Raw genomic sequence first — 25,370 nt, 5'->3', positions numbered from 1 at the left:
ACAGCAACTGCACAAATTATTATTTTTTTAGGTTGAGTTTAATGATGTAAATAAGATTAGGCGGGTATGTGCATAAAATGGCCATATTTGTGTTGTGAACATCATGACCCCTGGTTTCTGTCACCACCACTGTAAAAACTCTGATTTCGTTTGTTTCTCTACAAATGAACCATTTCATATCAAACCACTCTGAATCACTCTGTTTACATCTCAACCACTGAATAATGCTGACATTTTGAAAAATCAGGAATATTTAAGTGCTCAAAACGCAATGATACAAACATTCAGAACATTGCAAATGCTGCAGTTGCTCTCATTGGTCAAAAGTGAGAGTCATTTACCACTACAAATTGGAGTCTTGTGTTCAGTGTTATATGTCTGATGTGTGTGTGTGTGTAGCGGGGGATATGGGGCTCCACTCTGGAGCTGGTGCTGCACCTGTGGAACGTGTCATCTGAAGACAACCTGCACAACCTCACCTGTGAGGCAGAGAATCGAGCAGGCCCTGGAAAGGCCATGGTGCAGCTCAACATTGAATGTGAGTCAGCTACTTTCTCCATTGGTTATTGAATCAAAAGTACTTCAACTGAAATGCTTACATGGCTAACTTCAGCTAAAACAGTGCATGAGCATTACCTCCTAGCTTTCAGTGGCATTGAATATTTTGTATATCTGCTTCCTGTCATCACCACTGTGGAAAATTTTGATGAACTAGAACTTCTGGGATGAACTAGAACGCTGATTGTGAGCCAGGCCTTCTCATCCAACATCAGTGCCTGACCTCACAAAGTATCTTTTGACTGAATGGGCACAAATTCCCACAGATACACTCCAAAATCTTGTGGAAAGCCTTCCCAGAGGTGGAGGCTGTAATAGCCGCAAAGAGGAAGGGACAACTCCATGTTAAAGCCTATGGTTTTAAATTGGGATGTCCAAAAAGCTGTGTGTGTGTGTGTGTTGGTCAGGTGTCCACATACTTTTGGCCATACAGTGTATGACATACATCAATGGGTTCAATGGGTATTGCTAATCTTATTTTCATCAAAAATCCAGTACGGACCATGTTTACAATGGAAACGTTCATTGTTTATCGCCTCCTCTTGCTTGCCTTCAGACAAATGTATGGCCATCAGGGGAGCGATAATGACTGTCAGGAAAATGGGATGATAACTGTCGTCAGATCTTGTTTGTTCTCTGCTAATGGACTTCTCTCCCCCATAGTCCGGAAACATAATTGTGAGGATTGATTGGCAGACAGTAAGCGTGCTAGCTGCTAATCCATCAGACTAGCCTCAGTGGTGGACAGAGGCTCATTAACGTCCTCTGCTTAATTACCCCTCAAACCAAGAGGGTGCTCACAGGGGTCGACACACAACCCTAAAGAGCACAGCTCCATGACAAGGTGCTAGCATAGTATTAGCAACCAAAAATAATTCAAGAATATTTCTCAGCACTCAGAAGTTATAGAATAATAAGGTGGTAATAAATTGTAAATCTGTTTCTTGTAAGTAAGAGATATTTATTGCTTCACAGAATCTTTTGCATTTTTGTGATGTCAAAACAAATGGGAACGATGAGTTTAGTTCCACTAAATCTATAAACGTAAGGGGTAAAATGAGCTTGAGCTTCTTGTATATTAGCACTTTTCTGAGAAGCATCTTGTGTGCTAAGGCTATGCTTTGTAATATCTGCTATCTGCCAGAGAGATGCAGCCCCTGAATTGGAACCCCCCCTTTAAAGACTACAGTAGCTTCACAGGTCTGTGCAGTCTTTGAAGGACACCGTTGTAGACCACATCCTTTGAAGGCGGCATAGACCCGCAAAGGCTGAACCGAAATGAGACGGTCTGCTCTTTCCTGTTTGCATCACAGCACTGCTGTTCCCACCCTTACCATTGCATCACTGCTCCTATCAAGATCTTTTAAAGTTCTTTAAAGATTGAGCCACAAACTTCAGAAACTAAAATCAGAAACTGATTTTAGTTTTATTTTATAGTCCCTGGCAGTCTTATAAATCTCTCTGTCTGCTACTTTCTCCCTAAAACAAAAAGAAACATTAGCGTTTTAAGTTTTGCTTAAGACCAGATTGGCTTTTTTAACATTTGAATCGTTAGCTATTCATCTCAGTTTAAACCCACCATGTTCTCGAATCCACGCTGGCATGTAGTGAACCTCAGGGACCCATTGGATCCTTTGTTGCCATGGAAAAGATGTGCACATTTCTCGGCCGCAAACGAATGAGCCTCCAGAAGGGACAGAGCCGCTGTGACGCAATCAGCCTTCAAATGCAGCCTCTGAAGGATGCAGGACCTGAATTGGGACACAGCTTATATGTTTTCCACATAGGATTAAACTTAAAACATAAGATGCAGACCCTTCACTGCCCTCTGCTGGAGCAAAGAGTTCACAGTTCATAAATACGAGAACATTAAATGTTAGAGAGAAGCTAATTTGCATATCACACACACACACACACACACACACATCTTCTAAGCCGCTTATCCTTCTGGGTCGCGGGGGAAGCTGAAGCCTATCCCAGCAGTCACTGGGTGGAAAGCAGGATACACCCTGGACAAGTCGCTAATTTGCATATCAAAACTTCAAATTTACTATTCGACATTTTAAACTTTTATGACTTTTTGCACATTTGAAAATCTGTCTCATCCCTTATAAACATCCTAATAAATATATTTAAACAGGACTACAACTCTAGACCTCTGAGGGTTATCCAGGTATCAGTCAATTTAAACTACAGCTAGCTGTGAGCTCATGCTGGACCGAGGAGATGCTGAAGTCCAATTATCTGACTCCCCTTTTAGCAGCGGCTGATTTTTAATCAGTGACTAAATGCACATGGCAATTTAATTCCACCTCTCGTCTTAACCAGTGAGTGAAGCGTGCAATTATTTAATTCCTTTAACTCCGTGCACTTATTGGAGTTCACCGGCAGTTCGGAAAACTTGATGATCTATTAACATCAGCGCTAGCAATGAGGAACCTTGTCAGAAGCAATATCTGCAGTATGACACAAATGGCCACGTTTCTCTCTGCCGAAGCACTTTCTGGAGGCAGGGTCACAGGTTAAGAGCAGTGAAATGGTTATAGCAGAGCGACCGTGCTGTGTGCATCAGCATGTTCCTCGCAGCTAAAAGAATCATTTCCTGCATGCTACATCTGCTCAGCTCGCAGGTGCTTCTTGTGGTTAGGTCCCCTAAACAGGGAGGGATTTATTATTCATGTTAGGTCAACGGGTTTACCGTGTTGATGGAACCCATCGATTCATGAGGCAATTATGACACGGCTGTTGAGCACCTGAGCAAGCTTTCGGCCATTAGCTTTCCTGAATTAGCTCGAAATAGTTATTATACACGAATGTGTCTTTAGCTTTGCACTGGAGCTACAGGGCTAATGTAGCAAGTAATGGATGTTCATAGCTCACCGAATGGCACTGTGCACAGTACATGCCTTAATCATCACAAACTGGCCTCAATCCATGTTGAGTTGTTGAATAGAATGTGCGTCATAAGGCTAAAAACAGCCGCAGCAGCCATCTTGAGGCCTGACTTTTGTCCATACTTTTATCCAAAGCCTGAAACCACATAAGCAAGTCTATTTGAGACATGAAAACAGCATGAAGTATTGCAGTAAAACTCTTAATTCATGGTTATGTCACTGACTGTGAGTACGAGTGCTAGCTTGACCAATGTGTTTCAGGCAGTTGTTAGAAATGGAAAACTCTGTCAGAGCTCTTTACTTAAGTTGAATACTGGAAAACCGCTGCAAACCCTTCTGAAAAAAAACATTGAAACCATTAGGATTAAAAAAGTGAAACCTTGAATGGTTTCTATGATTTTTTTTTTCAAGCAGGGTACAAAAAATATATGTTAATTTGCAGAAAGGAAGCCTCAGGGCTTTACAGGCCTTCAGAGAAAAATGCATGCCTGTAATTTTTAGTGGCTTTGTATTCAATAGAGTCATGCTTGTATTAAAAGTCCTCAAGAATTACATTGCTAGTCTTGTTTCTTTATAAAGTTTTGGATGGAAAAGTTTTGAATATAGTTTAATTCTTGAAAGGCTTAGTGGAAAATGATCAAATCAAGAACTGTTTTTCTCTGTTGTATCTAGGTCAATATAGCTAAGTGAGATGTCATATGAGCTTCAGGAGCTGAAGATAAGTCCTAATGTATTAGATTAACTATCAGCATAATTATGAAGTGACAGGGGATTCAACAAATCATATTTTGATTTCCAATACTTTATTCATGAGGCATTTAGGGAGTAAAAACATCATTCTACACCTTCTGGAAGTCTCAGTCACTGATTATGTATGTGAGTGGCAGCCTAATCAGTGCGTTGTTGGAAATGGAAAACAGCAGCAGCAGCAGTATACCAGGCCTCTCTACTAAAAGAGTCAATGTGAAACTGCTACAAGATATATACAATATATTTATGCTAATATGTCTGTCACAAGTAAAACAAGAAATGTGTTTTAGAAGCGTCATATATCTGTGTTTAATGTAGCACTGAAATTACAGCGCATGAAAGTCTACTATTAAACTTTTATTATACAACCCCGTTTCCAAAAAAGTTGGGACGCTGTGCAGAATATAATTAGAAATAGAATGCAATGATGTGTAAATCATGTAAACCATATTTTTAAAGAAAAATACTACAAAGACAACATATCAGAAGTTTAAATCAAGAAATGTTATTGTTATTTGAAAAATATCTGCCTATTTTGAATTTGATGCCAACAACACATTCCAAAAAAGTTGGGATGGGGGCATGTTTACGACTGTGTTTCATCACCTCTTTTTTTAACAACACTCTGTAATCATTTGGGAACTGATGAGACCAATTGCTGTAGTTTTGAAAGTGAAATATTTTCCTGTTCATACTTGACATAGAATTTCAGCTGCTCAACAGTTCAGGGGTTCATTTGTTGTATTTTTATTTCATAATGTGCCAAATGTTTTCAGTGGTGACAGGTCTGGACTGCAAACAGGCCAGTTAGCACCCAGACTCTTTTAATACAGAGCAATGCTGCTGTAATACATGCAGAATGTGGTTTGTCATTGTCTTGCTGAAAAAAGCAAGACCTTCCCTGAAAAAGACGTTGTCTGGATGGCAGCATATGTTGCCAAAACCTGTGTATATCATACAGCATTAATGGCGCCTTCACAGATGTGCACGTCACCGATGCCATGTGCACTAATGCACCCCTATACCACCATGAATACTGAGTTGTCTGTAGCCCGAAGGACACAGTGTCCATGATTTCCAAAAAGAATTTCAAATGTTGATTTGTCTGACCACTGGACACTTTTCCACTTCCCCTCAGATCATTTTAATGAGCTTGGGCCAGCATTACACAACTTTACCAGCCTTTTGTTTCCCGCATTCCAACTTTTTTGGAATGTGTTGTTGCCATCAAATTCAAAATTGGCTTATATTCTTCAAAAACAATAAAACTGATCAGTTTCAACATTTGATAGGTTGTCTTTGTACTATTTTCAATGAAATATAGGGTTTTGCATTTTGTTTTTATATACAATTTGCACAGCGTCCCAACTTTTTTGGAAATGGGGTTGTATATTAAATATATTAAATTATTTTAATGTAATATGTAATAATTAATAGTACACACACATTATCTACATTGCTTATCCTCCTGGGTCGCAGGGGTGCTGAAGCCTGTCCCAGTATTTCATTGGGCAGAAGGCAGGAAACACCCTGGACCACCAGTCTATCGCAGGGCAGACAGACAGACATATACACTCACAGACCTAGGGTTAACTTAGCGTGTCCAATCCGTCTGACTGCATGTCTTTGGACTGTGAGAGAAAACCAGAGCACCTGGAGGAAGCCCACGCAGACACAGGGTGAACATGCAAACTCCACACAGAAAGGACCCTGGTCACTCAATAAACCAGCATAAACCAGTTTAGACCAGCTAAGACTAGCAGGGCGTTCATGCTGGTCTGTGCTGTTTTTTTCAGCAAGCATGACACCAGCTACACAAACTGGCTGTTACTGCCAACCACATTTGACAAAGCTTGCTGTTTGTGTGGGGTATTTTGGTGATGTTGCCAGTCTTCTAATGTCTGTTCAGTGCACAGCAGTGTTAGCTTGCATGTAGTAATATTCAAATTTGGTATTGAATAAATTCAACCTTGTAATTCAGAGGATCCGGTGTTCTCTGAATTTATCCTACCCATCGAGCGGTCCTACTAAGCATGCGCATGTCATTACTATAACGTAGTAACTTAATGTTTCAAACGTTTTTGTTGTTTTTTTAATGTTAATTCAGTGCATATTCCGATTAATATTATTACTTACTCCCTGATAAGGTGATTTAGGCGATCACAATATCCTAATTATTCTTTTAATGCTGGTAACGTTTAACATTACTGATAAGGAGATTTACGCTATCAAATTATCCTACCTATAGATTTCAGTGCTGGTAGCATTTTCTGATAGGATCGTTTAGGTCATCAAAATATCCTACCTACAGTTTTATGTAGAGCACTACTTAAAATATACGGTGCGGTAGGACATTTCGACAAGGTAGCACAATTCGTCAGAACACCGGAAACATCTGCAAAAAGTAGTCAAAGTACTGTCTTTAAAACATTCTTGTTTACCACAGCAGTGACTTTCAAAAATCACATTTGTTTGCCCATCACCTCAGACCCAGAGTTTCTAATATGGGCATGATGGCAACTAATAACAAGACAACTTTAAAGGTCTATTTTTTTTATGAAGCATCTCATATACATGTTACACACTTGCTCACTCACTCACTCATGTTTAGCAAGTGGAAAATTATCCCCAAGGGGGTGCTCTTATTTACCTATTAGCTACATTAGCCTTGTGGCAAACTTCAGACACCAAACAGGTCTTAGCTACATTTAGGCTATATTCATTTGCTTTGGCCACTTTGCTTTGTAGCACTAAGGTCTGCAAAGTCAATTCAGTCATTCAGTTTAGGAGTTAACTGTAATGACCCTGTCACTCTGTGTTCAGTCCCAGTGAAGATCCTGTTCTTGAGGGAGGCAGAGCAGCAGCATCATTGGTGTTTCCCCTTCGCAGTGGACGGTAATCCAGCCCCCACTATTAGGTGGCTGTACAACAGCATGCCACTCAGTGAGACCAAATATACCTACACCCAGCTGATCATGGACCAGGGCGATGGCTCCGTCCAGCACGGCTGCCTCTTCCTCAACAAGCCCACCCACCTCAACAACGGCAAATACACACTCATAGTGGAGAACAAATACGGCAGAGATGAGGCCACCGCCAAAGGCATATTCATGGACAATCCTTTTGACCCCTTTGACCCAGAAGGCGTCATCCCTGGTAAGTGTTGGCCTTTATGGTCCATTGTATTGTATGCATGCAGATGCTGGGTATACAAGGATGAAGGACTGATATGAGTATTAGAAATAAAATCAATAGGTAAGCCTTAGATGTACTTATATTTTTCTTCCATACAGGCCTTCTGAGCAATTTGTAACATATATACATGTATAAAACAATATATATATATATTGTTTTATACATGTATATATGTTACAAATTGCTCAGAAGGCCTGTATATGTACTCACACAGTCGGACGGATCCATAATTATTGGCACCCTTGGCAAAGATGGATAGAAAAGTCTTAAAAATGTCTTTATGGTGAATTAGCTCAGTTACACTGAAATTATGAGAGAAATCTAATCTTTAATTAAAGCAAATTTAGTCTAAGAAAACCTTTATCCAAAACAAAACCCCAAAAAACAAGTGTCACAATTATTGGCAAACCCTAGAAATTCTTGTAAACAAAAATGTTCATGTTCCCCAAAGCATGTTCCAATTTGTATTTCATTATGTTCATGTGAGCGTTCAGGAACTCTGAAAACACGAATGAAATACACAAATGAAATAAAACAAAAGTGTGTGGACTTTTTTAATAAATCCTGCAATGGTATAAAAAGGCTACATTCCTGAAAATGCCAATATTCACTGTTAGGGCAATTTTTAAGAAAGTTAAAACAACCAGAACTGTAGTAAACCTGCTTGGAAGAGGATGCATGTTTATTTTTGTATATTTTACCCGAGTGGAAATTTGCAGAAGAAGGTAGAATTTTTGAGTCAGCGATTCTCCAAAACTACAATTAGATGCCACTTCCATGCCAACAAACTATTTGGAAGGCATTCACTAGACACAAATCCACACAATAATGGTTCAAAGACCACAGAATCAAACTTTTGACATCGCTGTGCAAGTCCCTTAACCTAAACCCCATTGAAAACCTGTAGGGTGAGCTGAAGAGGAGAGTCCTAGGACCCTGAAGGATCTGTATTTAGGAGTGTTCTCAGATTTCTTAAAGCTTATTACTGTTATGTTGGTCAGTGGAGGTAACACAAAGTGCTAAATGAAGGCGTGCTAATAACTGTGACACACATGGTTTTGTTAAAAAATATATATCCAGCGTGAGATTGAGCTAAATTACCGCAAAGACATTCATGACCTTTTTTACCCATCTTTACCAAGGGTGGCAATAATTATGGAGCATAATTATGTACATATAATGTATACATGTACACATATAACATGAAAATGTGCAGGAAAAGGTAAAAAATGTTGCTTTCCTAATAAGCTGAACCTACAACCACAAAAACATTTTTCACTCATCGATGAAAATCCTTGAAAAGGTAATTAAGAACAGAACCAGATGTACTTTTATAACTTTCCAACCTCTCTTTCTCTTGAACCAGTGCAATGCATTAAAGTAACACAGGGTAACTGTAAGTAGGGATGGTTATTATTTCATGTATTAATCTTCTTTTTTTCTTCCTCAACACATGCCAGTGTTAACCAATACCCCAAGTAAGTTTCTTGAATTCACCTCCAAATTCAATTATTCTCTAATCCATTATATTCGAAGCTCTCATATGAGTATTGCATGTCAAGAGACTCTTCAGCTACATTTCCATTCAAAAACTTTGAATACTGAAATCTCAGTGACTGACAAAGAGCTTTTATGTTCCAGCAGTACCAACCAACCAGTCCACGGAGAATGTCACAGAGAAGCTGGAAACCAGATTGTTTGGGGTAAGAGGATGATGTTAATAAAGAATAATGTCTCCTCAGTGAGTGGGCGTCAGTGAAGGGCTGTCCGATTAATCGATTCAGCTCAATTAATTGACTCAAAATCAGTTAATTGGAATCAAAAGTCAACGGTTGAATTGGTAGTGATTTGTTCACAGTTTGCATGGTGATAATACATATTGTAATTTCTAATGCTCTCAGTTAGAATAAGAAACAGAGCTCAATGGATTCATATGCTATTACATACACACACACACACGCACACATATATATATATATATATATATATATATATGCCATTTTCTGCCACACAGTGTTTCGTACACTATAAGGGCAAAATTACATGGATAGCCCTCCTAATTATTGAGTTCAAGTGTTTCAGCCACACCCAATGCCAACAAGTGTATAAAATCAAGCATACGACCATGCAATCCCCACCAACACTGGCAGTAGAATGGGCTGTACTGAAGAATTCAATGACTTTAAACTAGCACTGTCATAGGATGCAACCTTTGCCACAAGTCAGTTGACATTTCTGCTCTGCTAGATCTGCCCCAGTCAACCGTAAGTGCTGTTATTGTGAAACAGAAGCATCTAGGAGCAACAACACCAAACTACTAGAATGCATTGTGCCAAAAGTTTGGTAGAGGAGGGATAATGATCTGGGCTGTTTTCAGAGTTTGGGCCCATTAGTTCCAGTGAAGGGTGATGTTAGTGCTACAGCATACAAAGGCATTTTAGACAATTGTATGCTTCCAAGTTTGTGGCAACAGTTTGGGGAAAGTCCTTTTCTGCTCCAGTATGACTGAGCCCCTGTGCACAAAGTCCTTAAAGACATGATTTGTCAAGTTTGGTGTGGAGGAACTCCAAAGACCTGGACAGAACCCTGACCTTAACCCCACTGGCCACCTTTGGGATGACTTGTAACATTGATTGTGAGCCAGACCTTCTCCTCCAACATCAGTGCCTGACCTCACAAATGCTCTTTTGACTGGAAGGACACAAAATCCAAAATCAGACACACTCCAAAATCTTGTGGGAAGCCTTCTCAGAAGAGTGGAGTTGCAAAGGAAGGGTCATTATCAATGCCCATGGTTTTGGAATAACATCTCCAACAAGCTCATATAGGTGTGATAGTCAGGCATCCATATTCATTTCAAGTGTCTATATTTTTAATATCATTTAAAGGCCTTATTTAAATGAAGTATTCCCAAATCTTTATGCAACAGATAAATCTGTTTTTTAACATTCTGATTACTCACTTAATCCATGAAATATCAGTAGACGACCTAAGTATTAATATAATCAATATCTCTACATCAGTGCTTCTTGTGTTTCTGTCTGCAGGTGTCTGTTGCTGTAGGCCTTGCTGTATTCGCTTGCACATTCCTCCTCATCATGGTGCTGGTCATCAATAAGTGCGGGCAGCACTCCAAGTTTGGCATCCACCGTAAGTCTTGACTGCACTCCAATGCTGCACTTTGATGCAGTAATCTATCCAACAGCTATATTTATCAGAAGCTTTAGTATGCATGATTTTCAACAATGTTATCGGTCATTTGGGTCATTTCTAAGTGATAGTTAAGAGGAAAATCAAATGCACCCAGTTTCCCCCTTTACCCCAGATGTAGTCGATCAGCCAAGGCTTGTTCCAAAGTTTGCTTCTTTAGATTTACACTGGAGCTACAAGGCTAATGAAGCTGGCAAGTAATGGAAGCTAATACCCAGCAATTAGCCTGGTGCTAACTACATAGCATTCATCATACCCTTGCCACAAACTATTGCTAAGTAATCTTAAATAGACCCGCTTTCTGTCGTATGTTAAAGTTTGAGCATCCCTGTTAAGATTATGTTTTCCATATTTTGTTAGGTTTTATTTTTTCCCCAATATTTTAAATTCAGCAAACATTTTTAAATTCATTAACAGTAACTGTGCATTAAAATGTGCAGAAGTGTGTTCTCTGTAGAGGATGTGTTCACTTATTCTCACCAAGGGAGCCCAAACGTTTGCATATGACTATATGTGTTTTCTGAGACTGAATAACATACTGCCTTCTGTAAAAATGGACAAAAGTATATCACAAAGCTAAGAACAGTAGTAGCAACCATTCTGAAGCCTTAATTGTGTGTATATACAATCAATAATTATTGGCACCCTTTGTAAAGATATGTAAGCAGGTCATAAAAATGTCCCTGTGGTTAATTAGCCACACTAAAATATAGGAAAAAATCTTTTACTGAAATAAAAATACCCTTATCAGTGTCACAGTGTCACAGTTATTGGCACTCCTGCATTTACTCCTTTGTGGCCTGGGATGGCCATGTCAAAAGCTTGATTCTGTGCTCATTGAACCATCTTTGTGTGGATTTGGAGATATGTTTTGGATCATTGTCCTGCTGGAAGACCCTACAATTAAGCAGAAACAGCCAGATTTTAATATAAAATCTCTTGGAAGTTCATGGAGTCCATGATTCCCTGTATCTTAACAAGGTTCCCAGAGCTGCTGGAGAAAAAAACAGCCTCAAACCAGCACAGATCCTCCACCATATTTAACAGTGGGGATAGGGTTCTTTTCCGTAGAGCCATCCTTCCTTTTATGCCAAGAGTTTGCCGAGTTTGCCAAGAAGCTCTACTTTTGTCTCATCTGACCATAGGACGTGGCTCCAGTCACCTGAGTCCCAGTAGCGTCTGGAGAAGGTTAGATGAAAGAAAAGGCTTGTTTTATGCCATTGCCTGCTTTATGAAGGCCAACACACCTTTGTGTGTATTCTGTAATCATCTCTATGTTGAAGTACGACAAAGATAAAGTCATGGATGATACTTGAGGAGTTTCTGAATGCTCACATGGACTTTAAGAGAAATACACATGGGAACAATGTAACAGATTGAACTAATGTCAATAGTCACTACCAGTTCAGACACTGTAAGCTGATGCAATTAAATTAATCAGGAATAAAAATAGCAAGAAGTTAAGCAGAACAGAATACCTCAGTTTTGACCTTTACTGAGTTGTGCACCCTTTTTAACTCACAGAAAACAAAACAATCAGACAAGCCAACCAAATATACAAACCAAGCAGTTAGTTTGGATTTGGATGAGTGGAAAACCAAAGTTCATATCTCCAAACATGTCCATAACTTTATCAGAGAGACTTCAGTTCCATAGAGAATAGTCCACAAGTCCAGCAGTAAAACTGCTATGGCCAAAACAAGCAAAAAGCCACAAAACCTCAGACTATTTGAAAAAATAAGAAGGCTCAATATAGCAAAAAAAAAAAGACAGGTCTCAAATAAAGTAAACTTACAGTGTCTGAACTGGTAGTGACTGTTGACATTTGTTCAATCTGTTACAACAATAGTGGTGCCAATTTCTGTATTTTGTATTTGATATTATTAGTGTGAGTTTGACATAATTAACCACAGACTTTACTGAGGGTGCTAATCATTTTGGAGCTGACTGTACCTATTCAGACTAATATTGCATTTTAAGCCAAGAATTGTTGTGGAACAGATGTATATAAACAGAAATGTTTACAGTGAAGACCACATAAAATGAAGCAAATCTGAAAAGGTTACATCTCTCAGGACTTAGTTAATATGTAGGCCTAGAAACTTTAACTGAATTGCATTAGCCGCATGTGACGAAAGCAACGGAACACAAAATCTCACATTCACTAGGAAAAAACAACCAAGTCCTGTAAAAGTACACCGTCAAAACACCTTTTGCCCTTACAGCTTCAGAACCCGAGCTTTGTGGCTGGGCATTGTGTTGCTTTTAAGTAAAGCACAGGAGGTGGTGATAGGCTATACGGTTTCCTCTGGGGCTGTAACTTTGCACAGTGCCAGCCTAACAGCCTAGCGAAAGTGCTGCCAGGTCTTAATTACAGTTTGCAAAAGTAAATAGCACGAGCAGTGCCGGCCTTGTGCCGGCCATTAAAGAAGAGTGATGGAGCCGGGGCTTTTCTGGCCCCCACTTGTTTCGCTCGCAAAGAGGCTAAATGGACCTGATTGCCTCCCTCCAGCTTTCTTTTTTCCCATGTTCCTCCATCTCTGCATGATTCAGGGACTCTACTGAACTCTGAGCCCTTCTCTGGTTAGTCATTTTTTAAAATAACAGTTCAGTGAAGCCATTTGGCCTCTGAAGTTTGCTTCTTTTGTTTTGCACTGGATCAATGAGGCGGAATAAGCTAAGAGTTTTGCTAGCACGTAGCAGAGTAGCAAAGGCCAACCCCACCAATTCAGGCTTCAAGACGGCTGCTAGTACTGTTTTTAGCTATGCAACATGTGCATTTTGATAGACCACAGTGTATCATGACAGTATGTCAATGTCAGAAACCACATAAACAAGTGCATTTGAGATTATTTGACATGGTATGTAGTCTGTGTGATGCCAATTGGTGTGGACTACATTTGCTTCCTTTTCTTGTTTGCTACGCCAGCCTTGTAGCTCTAGTGCAAAGCAGAAGAAGCAAACAGGACACCAAACATGTCTTGGCTGATTGGTTGATTTGGATGAGGGTCATCCCTATTTTCCCAGTGCCCTATGTTTCCCTGGTCCTGTGTTCCCTCTTTGTCCCACCCTTATATTCTCACCCTTATATTGCTAGGGTCTGTTATTTAATTTTTTGGGAAATAGCTATGTTCTCACGTTGCCTCAATCATATATCCTTAGTAAGAGAGAAAATAAGAGTAACGTCCATGTCTCTGGTATATATTCTGATTTTATATACTAGCAGACAATATTTGAAACTGTATTTCTGTACATGCTGCTTTCAGATAGATTCTCTTATTAAAACACAGTCGACTTGAACTTCAATGAACAATAATGAGAATCTGTTCAGCGATAAGCAGGATTTAAATATTTTACTGATAATTTTCTTTGAATTTCACAATATTAACAACAGTGCGAAACATTATCAAAGTTAGCATTCATGCTAACAGTGAAATTTTTGAGCACATCTTCAACAACAACGTGTACCGTGTATTTCGGTGCTCTTTTCAACATGACCTTGTACCCTCATGGTTTCCTCTCGAGGGGTCCCTGATACTATCTTAACTTTGTTACTCTATTCTGCTAACTTGCTAAATGGCAAGCTAGGGGCTAAACCAGACAACAACAAAAACCAGACAAAACAACACTTAAACCAGACGAAACAGTTATTTTAAATTTGTGTATTTTCTTCTCTGCTTTAAAAAAGGATTTGAATTAAAAAGCTCAACTAGCTAAATAGCTCAGGCTAGGCTAGTTGAGTGCATTTCTACTGAAAAATCCACTCCTTGTAGTGCCCTTCATGATCTCTAGCCCAATGACCGTGACCATGACCTATTATAGGTTCGCTTAATGCAGGGGTGGGAAAGTGTGAGTCCAGCACAGTTTGGTGATTTTACTGCTCTACCCACCAACCAAACCTGGTCATTCACTGATGAGTTGAATCAGGTGTGTTTGAGCAGGACAATCACCAAACTGTGCAGGAATGCAGCCCTGCTTTTAAAGAAAACTCTGAAAATCACTGATTTTTCAAAACTGCTGTATAATTAAATGGTTAAAATGTAAACAAAGTCATTCAGAGTAGTTTGGTGTGAAATGCTTCATTCTAGAGAAACTTGCTGAGTCAGAACTGTTCACAGTGGTGGTGATAGGAATCAGACATCCACCTCTAAAAGCTCCCTCACAGAAAATTATTATGTGAAAGGGTTATGAAAACCCAGCCTGATGTCTGAGAGATTGATTTTAGTTTTGTGCTAAAGTTTTTGGACTAAAATGTATTTTAATTATTTTATTTTAAACCATTCATGGTGAAAGGATACAAAAAGGATGTTCTAAGGCAAAATAGACCCCAAAGAAAACATATTTTTCAGATTTCCTACTATTTTACCATCACCAACATTACATATAAAAACTCAGACGACAATGCAGGTTCACTGGTGGTTTTGGAAAGTAAATAGAATGGCTGTATTTGAGTTGTAGATATCAGGAGCCCTGGTTCCTATCACCACCACTGTAAAGAAATCAGAGTCTGTAAGTTTCTCTAGAAATTTCACTTTAATTCATAGGCTAACTCATGTGCAGAAGTTTCAAATAGAGGGGCTCAAGAGGCAGAACTCACCATGATGGTACTTTGATAGTTAGAAATCTCAAGCGAGTTGGATGCAATTTCTATTACACAGCGATATATATTAGATTTTAATAAGCTTTAAATATGTTCTAATGTGCTTGACATGTACAGTCGGTGAAATTCAGTCACTGCCAAGTAAGTTCTGGTGATACATAAAGCAGTGATTAAAAAAGAAACACAAGCGTAAGTTGAGTACAAGAAAAGCCATAGTTTTCCTACTCCTCCTATATGTCAACAGGGTCATCTGTTCTAGGCACGGAGGATGACCTCGCTGTCTCTCTGCGTTTTATGAACTTTGGTGCCAGTCCTCCTTCCTCAGATGAAGGCACACTGGACTCTGGGCTGTCCAGCTTCGTGGAGAACCCTCAGTATTTCTGCGGCATCATCAAAGACAAGGACATGTGTGAGTAGGGGATAAAATTAAAAGGATTTCAGATCCAGTTAGGGCTTAGTTTTCAAAGGTATTGTAGCACTAAGATCATTGCAAGATGGTAAACTAAGTCTGACTGATTTGAAAGTCCCAGGTAATGCACTGAAACATGTTAAAACTGTTTCTGTATAATTCCAGTGCTGTGCCTTATACTCTTTTTTTTGTAAAAATTGAACAACAATTGACATTCAAACTGAAAACAGTAGTTTCTCAGACCATGTCAAAGATCTTTATGTATTAACGTCCCAAGCACAGGCTCAGAGAAAAGAAAGTCTGGCTTGATATTTAGGTCTCAGCTGCAAAATCAACATAATAATATAGATAGTTCTGGTCCTAAAAACTGATTGGCTGAGCCATGTTCATAGCCGTTGTAAAATACACAATGTACGCACACCTACAACTGCTCATGCTGCTCACATTGGCCACCGTGTACTGATAAAGTTTTTTTTTTTTTTTACTTAAGGGCTGACGACTTATGTTCTTAAGGCTGGTCAGCTAGCTAACAGGCTAAAAGATAGCCAACATCCTATACAGCTCCGTCATTAATATCACAGGCTTGAATTAAAGTACTCATGATATGATTCACTGTAAAACTGCAATATAAACGTCTAAAGAATGCCACTTGAATGGTTTACATGCTTTGAATGTCTGTGTTTCAGTCAGAAGTAGCATCAAATCCAGGCTGAATCCCAAATAGCTCTGTACTCCCTAAACAGTGTGCTAGCTATGTTTAGAAATTCTAGCCTCTACAGCCAAACAGTGCATCATTTATCGAGTATGAATGTGGTTGAGTCCCAAATGACTATTTCTTAGACGTATTTTGCACCGTTGGGGTGCAGGATACAGTATTTAAGTTCCTACGTAGTGCACTATGTAGGGAGCAGGGAGAGGGATGCTGCTGGATTGGTGCTAATTAAGACTCGCGGTGGTAATTTGGTGAGCAAAAAAAAACTTACAAAGTGAAGGTTTTTGCATTAGATAGAGCTGTTTTATCATATGTTTATTATTATACAACAAAAAGTGAAAAAGTTCATTGAATTATACATTCATTAAATATGCGCTGATTGGCGACCAAGCGTTCTTCTCCTCATTCAGCAGTTCATGGTTGCTACATTTCTTGGCAGAATACTTGTTTATGTCGATTATTATTAATAATAACTTTCATTAGTTTATGAAAAATTGTGTGTTTTATCATATTTTATGTTGGCCATTTTTAAAAGCAATAAGTCACTTGAGGCCATGCATTACTGTGATTTTATCACGGGCATGGGAGTTTTAGGCACTCTGCTTCATGTCTTGGCTAAGAACACCCTTCCTGTGATACAATTGCAGTAATGCATGGCCTCTTGTGGCTTATTGCTTTATCAAGCGAATGAAGATATGATGACAATGGCAGACAATTCACTTACCTGCTGTGCCTCTCAAACAGTAAATGCCACAGTCGGTAATGTTTAAGCCTACATGTATGAACATACTGATGCTGATTTTGAGTATTAGAAGGTCCACCAACAGATAACCCACATTCACAAGAGGTGACAGAATTATCACAGTAGGCTACGCTTACTAAGTTAGCTTTGGCTCAACTGTTAGCTTTCACTATCTAAGTTGCTCGGCCTCAAAGTGGGTGGATCTCTTCAGGTTTTGATAAAAGCTATGTTATAAGGAGGACCACCCAATTCACACTAAAAAAGGAGAAGGTTTGGTTAAGGACAGTACCGTGTAAAAAGTCAGACTACATTACTTCATTTATTTAATTTCCAGGCAAAACAACCATTAAGTTCAATGTTATTCATTTTCCAGGAGAAATGTCTGAGGAAATATATGACAATTTACTTGCATATGAAGGAAAAAGTCAAAAATAACAAAATAAGTGAAAAAATACAAGGTAATAAAACGTTTGTTAATGATAAAGAGAAAATATCACTCCTAATGCGAGAAGAAAACTGGACGCTATGGGTCTGAAAGCTGTGTAGCTGTCAAGAAGCCCTTACTGAGAACAGGAAATACACAAGAAAAGGCACATTTGTCAGAAGCAGAAAGTGCAACCAAGTCTGAACTTTGGAGGGGTGGAAAAATGTCCCTGCAGATTTCTTTGAAAAACTGAGAGCAGATCTCCTGAAAAGAATGGAAGCTGGATTGAAGGCCAAGGGTGGACACACTAAAGACTGAAAAAAAAGATATGAAGATTTGAAAAAAATGAAAAACCTGAACTTAATGGCTGTTTTGACTGGGAATTCAAAAAAACATAAGTTCAGTCTCTGACTTTTGCACTGTACTGTATGTACACTGCAAAATCCAAAATTTAGATTCCCTGGGGCTTTAAGATAATAGGGTTTACATTTTAAAACACTGTAAATAATCAAACTATGCTAAATATAAACAATCAAATGCTTTCCAGATTAGTTTTTAATGAAGAGGAACGGTATTAGATCACTTTATACTAGAGATGAAATGACCTTGTGATGGAATGAATGACCATGGCTGTTTCAGGTGTGCAGCACATTAAGAGGCAGGACATCATGCTGAAGTGGGAGTTGGGAGAGGGAGCCTTTGGCAAGGTTTACCTGGCTGAGTGTGCCAATCTCTGTCCAGACACGGACAAGATGCTGGTGGCCATTAAGGTAGAGTCCACAAGTTAGTCGTAATCTAAGATGCTTTCTTTTAATAGTATTTGCAACCTGCACCAACTATACAAGCCAGCTAACAAAGCTACCAGTTACCTCACACATGCAGTAAAAGTTCTTATACATTGGGTTACCTACAGATTCAAACAGGTGTAAGTTTTGTTTAAGTTAAATGGGAATTTCATGGTTATTCCAAAATATTTGCATTATTCAGTTGTTGAGACAAGAGTCATTCAGAGTGGTTTGATGTAAAATGATTCATTGTAGAAAAACTTACTGAAACAGATTTCTTTACAGTGATGTTGGTAGGATCCAGGGGTGACCATGACTACAACACAAATATAGGCATTTAATTTACACTTGTCTTCCGAGTTTTACATGCAGTGTTAATGATTACATAGTGTTAAATCTGAAATCTTTTTCTGGGGACTATTTTGCCTCACAACATCCTGCATGTATCTCTCCACCATGAATGGTTTTTAACAGCCAGCTCTAATATCAGCTAATGACTGCACTTACCCTCATCCAAGCCCTGACTGACTTGTTCTTCTTGTTGTACAGGCATAAACACTGTGAAGAAAGGCGAGCCCCACCTTCACAATAAGAGTTTTTGTCCAAATAATCCAAGAGAATAACTGCTGGAGAACAATAACCCAGAATTGACATGCAGAACATTTCTTGAACATGCTTCGATATGTTTCTCAATCTCAAAACTATCATAAACTTGGTCTCATGCATAAATCAACATATTTAAAACTATTCCACATAATAACTTTCGGTGAGGGAGCTTTTAGAGGCATTAAACTCTTCAGACGTCTGGTTCCTATCACCACCACTGTGAATAATTCTGACTCGGTAATTTTCTCTAGAACAGAGCATTTCACACCAAACCACTCTGAATGACTTTGTTTACATCTTATTGATTTAATTATGCAGAAATTTGGACAAGTCATTGGAATTCCCCTGTTATGACTTCATGCAGCACACAACATTTCTACCAATTGAAAAAAAAACAGTTATCCAGTGTTGCACTTCCAATGTTTCATACAGAATAATAAATGAGTCTTCACTGTGTTTCCTGGTCAGACGCTAAAGGACGCCAACGAGTCAACTCGTCAGGATTTCCAGCGAGAGGCCGAACTGCTGACCGTTCTCCAGCACGAGCACATTGTCCGCTTCTACGGAGTGTGTACAGATGGAGAGCCTCTCGCTATGGTGTTTGAGTACATGAGGCACGGAGACCTCAACCGCTTCCTCAGGTCAGTCTCTAGAAATTCTGTTCACTCAACTATGGATGTTGCTTGGCTAGAACAGTGTAGCGTTCACCTCTATTAAAAGAGACAGCTTTTGCACAAGTCGTGGTGCTTTGTTTTCCAGCTGTTGTTGGCCACAGCCACGCCGCACATAAGCAAAGCTTTTCTCTAACAGTTTGCTCTCTGACTCAGCTTACGTCTCTCACTCAGCTCTCTCTGCACACCACACACAGCAGGTGGCGGGTCCTAGCACTGCTAGTGTAAGCACACACTAGTGTAATATGGAATAATAACATTACAACAAACACTAGTGTAATACCTTTACGTCACATTGTCAGTGGACTTCAGCTTTTATCTTTTATCCATTAGTTTCTTTTGCGTCTAGATCATTTTAATCTTTCCGGTACTTTGATACATTGCCAACATTAAAAATGCTAACAAGCTAGATTTAAGCTGGCTCTTCGAACGAAAGCAACACCACACACAATAACGTTATTGGTATTTTTATGTAACAAAAACAGTCATAATTCATTTTTACAGACCATTTTTCAGCCTCTCTTAATCCCTTACAATTCTTCTTTTGTTATTATGCCTTTTAGACTAATATATATGAGCTGGACTGCTGCAGGCTGAGTAGATGGATATATGTAAATGTGATGGTTTAACAACATTACAGAAGCAATTGATTCAAAACAGGCTGCTTTTGCAACTGAGTTTCTGTAAATGAACTGTACGAACTGGGGAGAAATTGGTAGGTTTTATATATCAATGTCTTTTATTTAAAAATGAGGAAAATGCAGTTTTGATTGATATGGGCCCTTATTAAAGGATGTTCAGCATTAGTTCTCACTAATTACACTGCTGGCTATAAGCTCTGTCTTTTAGTCTAATGAGCTGCCATAGATCTGCTACCCCAGAGCAAACTACACAGGCAGTATAATTGGCTTTTCTGCTATCAGTTTATTGAAATTATCACTTTAGATTAAGGCTACCTAATAGAAAGGTAGGCCTGCCAGTTCCAGAGTGGCACAACTGTCTATTGTTCAGTCCCTGGTGATTCTACAGCGATCTATGGCCAGGAGTCTGAGACAGCCCAATTGGTCTTGCTCCCTCTGGGTGGGTAGGGTGGCCTCTGCCCTCATCACTCCAGCTAGTTTTGGCATTAGCATTCTCCTCCAAGCATGTTGAGCTGTCTAATGAGGTTGCGAAAGCAATAGTTTGAAAGGTGGTGCTTCACATGATTTGGAGGAAACGTGCCTGCGCTGGTAGCACTGTGTGATTAAGGGAGACCTAACTAGTGCGTGGAATTGGACATGGCTAAATTGGAGAGAAAACTGGGGTAAAATGCCACAAAAAGTAGGCCTGGCCTGAAAAAACACTTAACTGACTTTAAATACTTGTTCTCAAAACCCTCAATAATATATCAAAACATATCCAGTAAGCAGCAACAACTGGTGAGCACAAATAAACTGAAATCAGCCGTGGTGTAATGAATTATCAAACTTGCTGTGCCCCCGTGGCAGAAGTGTGGACTTGAGTCATATGACTTGGACTCGAGTCTGACTTGCAATTCAGACTTTGACTCAGACTTGAGCCTCATGACTTGGAAAGACTCGAGACCCAAAGTGGAAGAAACGGATAGAGGCTCCTGACTGCAGACAGGACTCCACACAGCCGCTAACTTTTCATGTGAATGGATTCGTTTCTTGCCATAAATTTGATAAACAGTAATGTCGTCAATTGAGTGTTACTGTGTTTATGCTCTGCTTATTTTATGTCAGAGGTGAAGTGTTACAGTTCAAGTTCACCTCCATAAGCTAGAAATAAGCGATAATAATAATGGATCTATGTGCCCTCACTCAGCGCTTAAACTCCAGTCTTACTGGAGAAACTTACCAGGCGAACTGACCATTTTCCACATGATAGCAAAACAAAAGAAACAGGGCTCTATTTGACTTAACTTAACAGCTTTTGAAGGTAAATTCAGTTCAAACTAGTGTCTGTTTTTAGTTTGCTGAGCTAGTGTTTGTTTTAATCCCATGCGCCCAATGTTCCCAAATACCAGCAAAAAGTATTATATTCAAATATTTGAATAGTTTAAAAGTTTAATAGTACTTTGAAATTTCTTTTCATGTGAACTTTGAACTACTCTTTATGTATACCAATATGTCAGTCATGGTTATTAGGTATGGATATTAGGTATGGATATTACTGTTACGATCATTTTGGTGTTCAGTGTTGAAATGGCCTTACTTTAGCTGAAGAATGCATACTGACTTGTTTAGGACTTGAAGATTAGGACTTGAAACTTGACTTGAGACTTGCTTGTATTGACTCGGAATTTGAATTGAGATTGACTGTTTCGACTTGGGGCTTGCCTCTGGACTCTTGGAGTGTCAAGACTTGAGACTTTGGCCCCATCCCATTTCACCCATCGCCCCTACCTTTTAGTCCTTAGCCCTCTGTTTTGCATGTTCACTCCTAAGGGTAGGGTGTCCTGATTTTTGCTGAGACAGAGGGGTAGGGTGAAGTGTTAGGGCTACATGGCCCTCCAAACGGAGGGTTTTCAGAGACACACTCCAAACAGAGTGTTAGAAGGAAAAAAAAAAGACATGGCTGCACAAAAGACCAAAGAACCCACAAATGTAAGTATTTTCTCTGTAAAAAAATATGATAACCATTATATTATCTTAGTTTAATGTATTAGTTTCAATGTATTATGGTCCTTTTCTTCATAACAAACTTAAAAAACCGCTAATAGTATGCTAATGTTTCGGTAGCTAGCTAGCTAAATTTCCTGTTCCACCTTAAATACTCCAGCAGTACTGATGCCTGAAGTGCTACAATGTAACTGCTGCTCCATTTAAGGTGGAACAGAAAAAATTGAACAAAAAGCTGGTGAATAGCTGAAGAATTAGTGGCGGGCAATAATAAATAATTGTTGTATCCCCCCTCTTTGAAGGCTTATAATTCCCTAAATGTAACTAAAGACCAGCAGTGAGGAGCTGAACTTTACCCTCCTCTGCTATCACTGCAGACAGGCAGGGTCGCCTACAGAGCAGCACTAGTAGCCTGTTAGTGAAGTAATGTTCTTCTTTATTTGAGGTAACTCAGTTCCAAGGGGCAAGGTGGCACTAAAAAACAAGGGGTAGGGGTAAAAATAAGAAATGGGATTCAGCCTTACTTGTTACTTACAACTTAGTGACTTGTTCCCACCTCTGCTCCATGGTTCATCAGCATATTTTTATTATCTGACGAGTTAAAGCGTTCCAACATGTGAATTCTGCAGCATCTCTGCTCTTTCAGCTTTAAAGGTCATGTGTAAAATGGTGCAGTGTGTTGCGATCTGATGCGAGGTGATGTGGATGTCTGGCATGAGTTTTCCAGCCCTGTAAAGTATTGCCTAGTTTGTGGTAAAGGCAGCCTCACGTCAGTGCGGTGGCTCAAGGTCATGTGTAAATGCACATTCTGATGCACCCACAAAATGATATGAGGGTTTTTAATTTAAGGCCATATGGAAGTACCACACGTCCATAGGCTTGGGTCAGTGCACTGGACAAAGGTCACAGACACAACCCACTGCCTCACCTTACAAACCACACAGTACAGCAGTGTGGGAGAGCGGTCAGGGCACTGGCCATGCTAAAAGTCTTAATGTATCCTGGGGCTTAAAAACCCACAAAATCATTTGTTCTTTTCTAATGCATTGGCATACCTAACAGTGCACTCAGTCCTCTTACAATCCTGATAGACAGCGCACAATATTCTTTGACCAATTTCACTGATCTTCTGCATACAACTGAATTGCTGCACGCCTTATAGAATATAAAGCCATTAGCGAGTGCGCTAATAGACTTGAAGTACTGTAGATGATTAGTTAAAGCAGACAAAGCCGCCGTCAAAAGGCGCATGTCAAAAGAACTTTTTAGTGCTGCCTATTAAATTATATTGGCATTGTGTCTGCCACGTTTTCAGAGTTTCTTCAGAACACCTTTCAAAGAAATCACGGCAGTAGCGCAGTTTAGATTGCCAACTAATGAGTTAATCAGAAATGTTCCGACAGTTAATCCCACGTCTATTCTTAAGATCAACTGTTCATAAGCTTTTATATGAGTTAGATTGTGCAGATTTCTGCATATTTTGTAATGGCAAGATCCTATGGCTTCACAGGTTCACGGTCCAATAGTAGCGAGTGGCACGATACTACTTTTCTTTTCCAATACTGATACTGAATTGCGTATCAGCTCACACTGATTAGCCCTATAGTTATGAGAGTGCAAGTTCAGTCCCTGATGATGCCACAGCCATCTGTCCCAAAGAGCACTGCCCTCGCTCACCCTGGGTTAAAGATCTGCACTACAATATCTCACGGCGCGGGACTAAAGAGCAAGCCAAAATGTTTCAGTTGCGGGCGGGAGCGGGATAAATTACTCCGATTTTCTACACAAGCGGGATGAAATCTTGTGGGAGCGGGACTGAAAAACCACTACCACTAAGACCTCTACTTTGGGTGTGTTGGATGGCTCTCCATGCCCCACCCTCATCACTCAGCACATCGCTAGCTAAAGTCTGTTAGCTGACATAACAAAATTGGCAGTTAGTGTTCTCCTCCATGCATGTTGAGCTTACCAGTGATGTAGCGTTAGTGGCAATTTGAAAAGATGTGGTGGTGCTTCAGGTGTCCTGGAGGAAGCTCATGCTAGCCTTCACCTTCCCAGCTTGGTAGCATCATGTAATGCATTTCTTTTCCTTTAGCATGAAATATATATGCGTAATAGCCATCTAGAGGTTAGTCTTATGCTAACATTAGTCTACTGTGGCTGCTGTTGTTTTCACATGATCTTTACTTTGCTTTAGGTTATTTTGTGCTACACGCAAAGTGATACATTTTAGGCTAGATTTGTTACAGAATCAGATTCTTTTCCCCCTGATTTTTGATCCACATTTTCTGTGAATCTCTGTCCAAAACCATACCCCTATGTGTAGGCCACTGTATACTGAAGCTGTCCTCGTCTCTTAAAGATGATGAAAAGTTCTCCAAACTGTAAGCCTGCTGGACGACGTGAAAAGAGACCATATGTCCAGCAGAGTGGAGTCTCAGTGACATGTCCAGTGCGCAAGGAGCCGGTCCGCCAGGTGGTGGGGAGGCCAGATTGGGAGTGGAAATCACATTTCCAGTAGATAGTCTATGGATGGAGTCTCCAGTCTGAGCAGCAGCTGCTGCTCTCCTGCCACCTGCCTGATAAACTAATAGTAATCACACTGGGAACCTCTCAACAGCATGGAAAAGGCCAGCGAGTGACAGAGTGGATAGGCGCAAATATTAGGATGAATGGAGAGGGGCTTTGCGCTCTGGAGCCTGCACATGACAAGAGCGACTTTATGACATTAGAGAATGGAAGCCAAAGTAGGGGATTGTTTGGGAAGAGCTTGTTTACTTCCTAAACTTGATGGATTGCGATATATGAATAGTCAGACGTTGCACGCATGGTCATAGTTGTGGAGAATCTGCCAGCTGATGGAGCGCTTCCTGGCTGACATGGTTCCTCTGTGCCACTGCTATTCAGGCTTGACAGTCAAACCATTCTCTGAACTTTCATTGCCTGACCACTTCATTAGAAACCCCTCCCTTTTAGCCCCACCTTGCTGGTATAAAGTTAAGAGCCTGTAGTCCATCTGTTGTTGCACAGTTTATGTTATCCATCCTCTAGCCCTTCATCTATGGTCGGTTTGTGACCACAGGGGTATTCTGGGGCAGAGGGGGACTATAACAAACACAGTCTTTAACTGTACACCTACATAGTGGATCTATAAGGTAGGTGGAGCTCATAAAATGACCAGAGAGTGGAA

General features: G+C 39.8%; 1 protein-coding gene across 1 annotated transcript in view; it reads left to right on the top strand.

Annotated features, from left to right (window-relative positions):
* Nucleotides 1–25,370, top strand: part of ntrk1 (neurotrophic tyrosine kinase, receptor, type 1) — a 57,776-nt gene that overhangs the window by 20,687 nt on the left and 11,719 nt on the right. The window contains 8 exon segments of the mRNA XM_036558155.1: nucleotides 400–538; nucleotides 7,026–7,358; nucleotides 8,858–8,875; nucleotides 9,039–9,100; nucleotides 10,445–10,547; nucleotides 15,452–15,616; nucleotides 18,134–18,264; nucleotides 19,354–19,526. Coding sequence (XP_036414048.1) covers nucleotides 400–538; nucleotides 7,026–7,358; nucleotides 8,858–8,875; nucleotides 9,039–9,100; nucleotides 10,445–10,547; nucleotides 15,452–15,616; nucleotides 18,134–18,264; nucleotides 19,354–19,526 — 1,124 coding nt within the window.

This window comes from Colossoma macropomum, unplaced genomic scaffold (genome assembly GCF_904425465.1).
Source record: "Colossoma macropomum unplaced genomic scaffold, Colossoma_macropomum, whole genome shotgun sequence".
NCBI lineage: Eukaryota > Metazoa > Chordata > Actinopteri > Characiformes > Serrasalmidae > Colossoma > Colossoma macropomum.
This window is presented reverse-complemented; position numbering and strand designations above follow the sequence as displayed.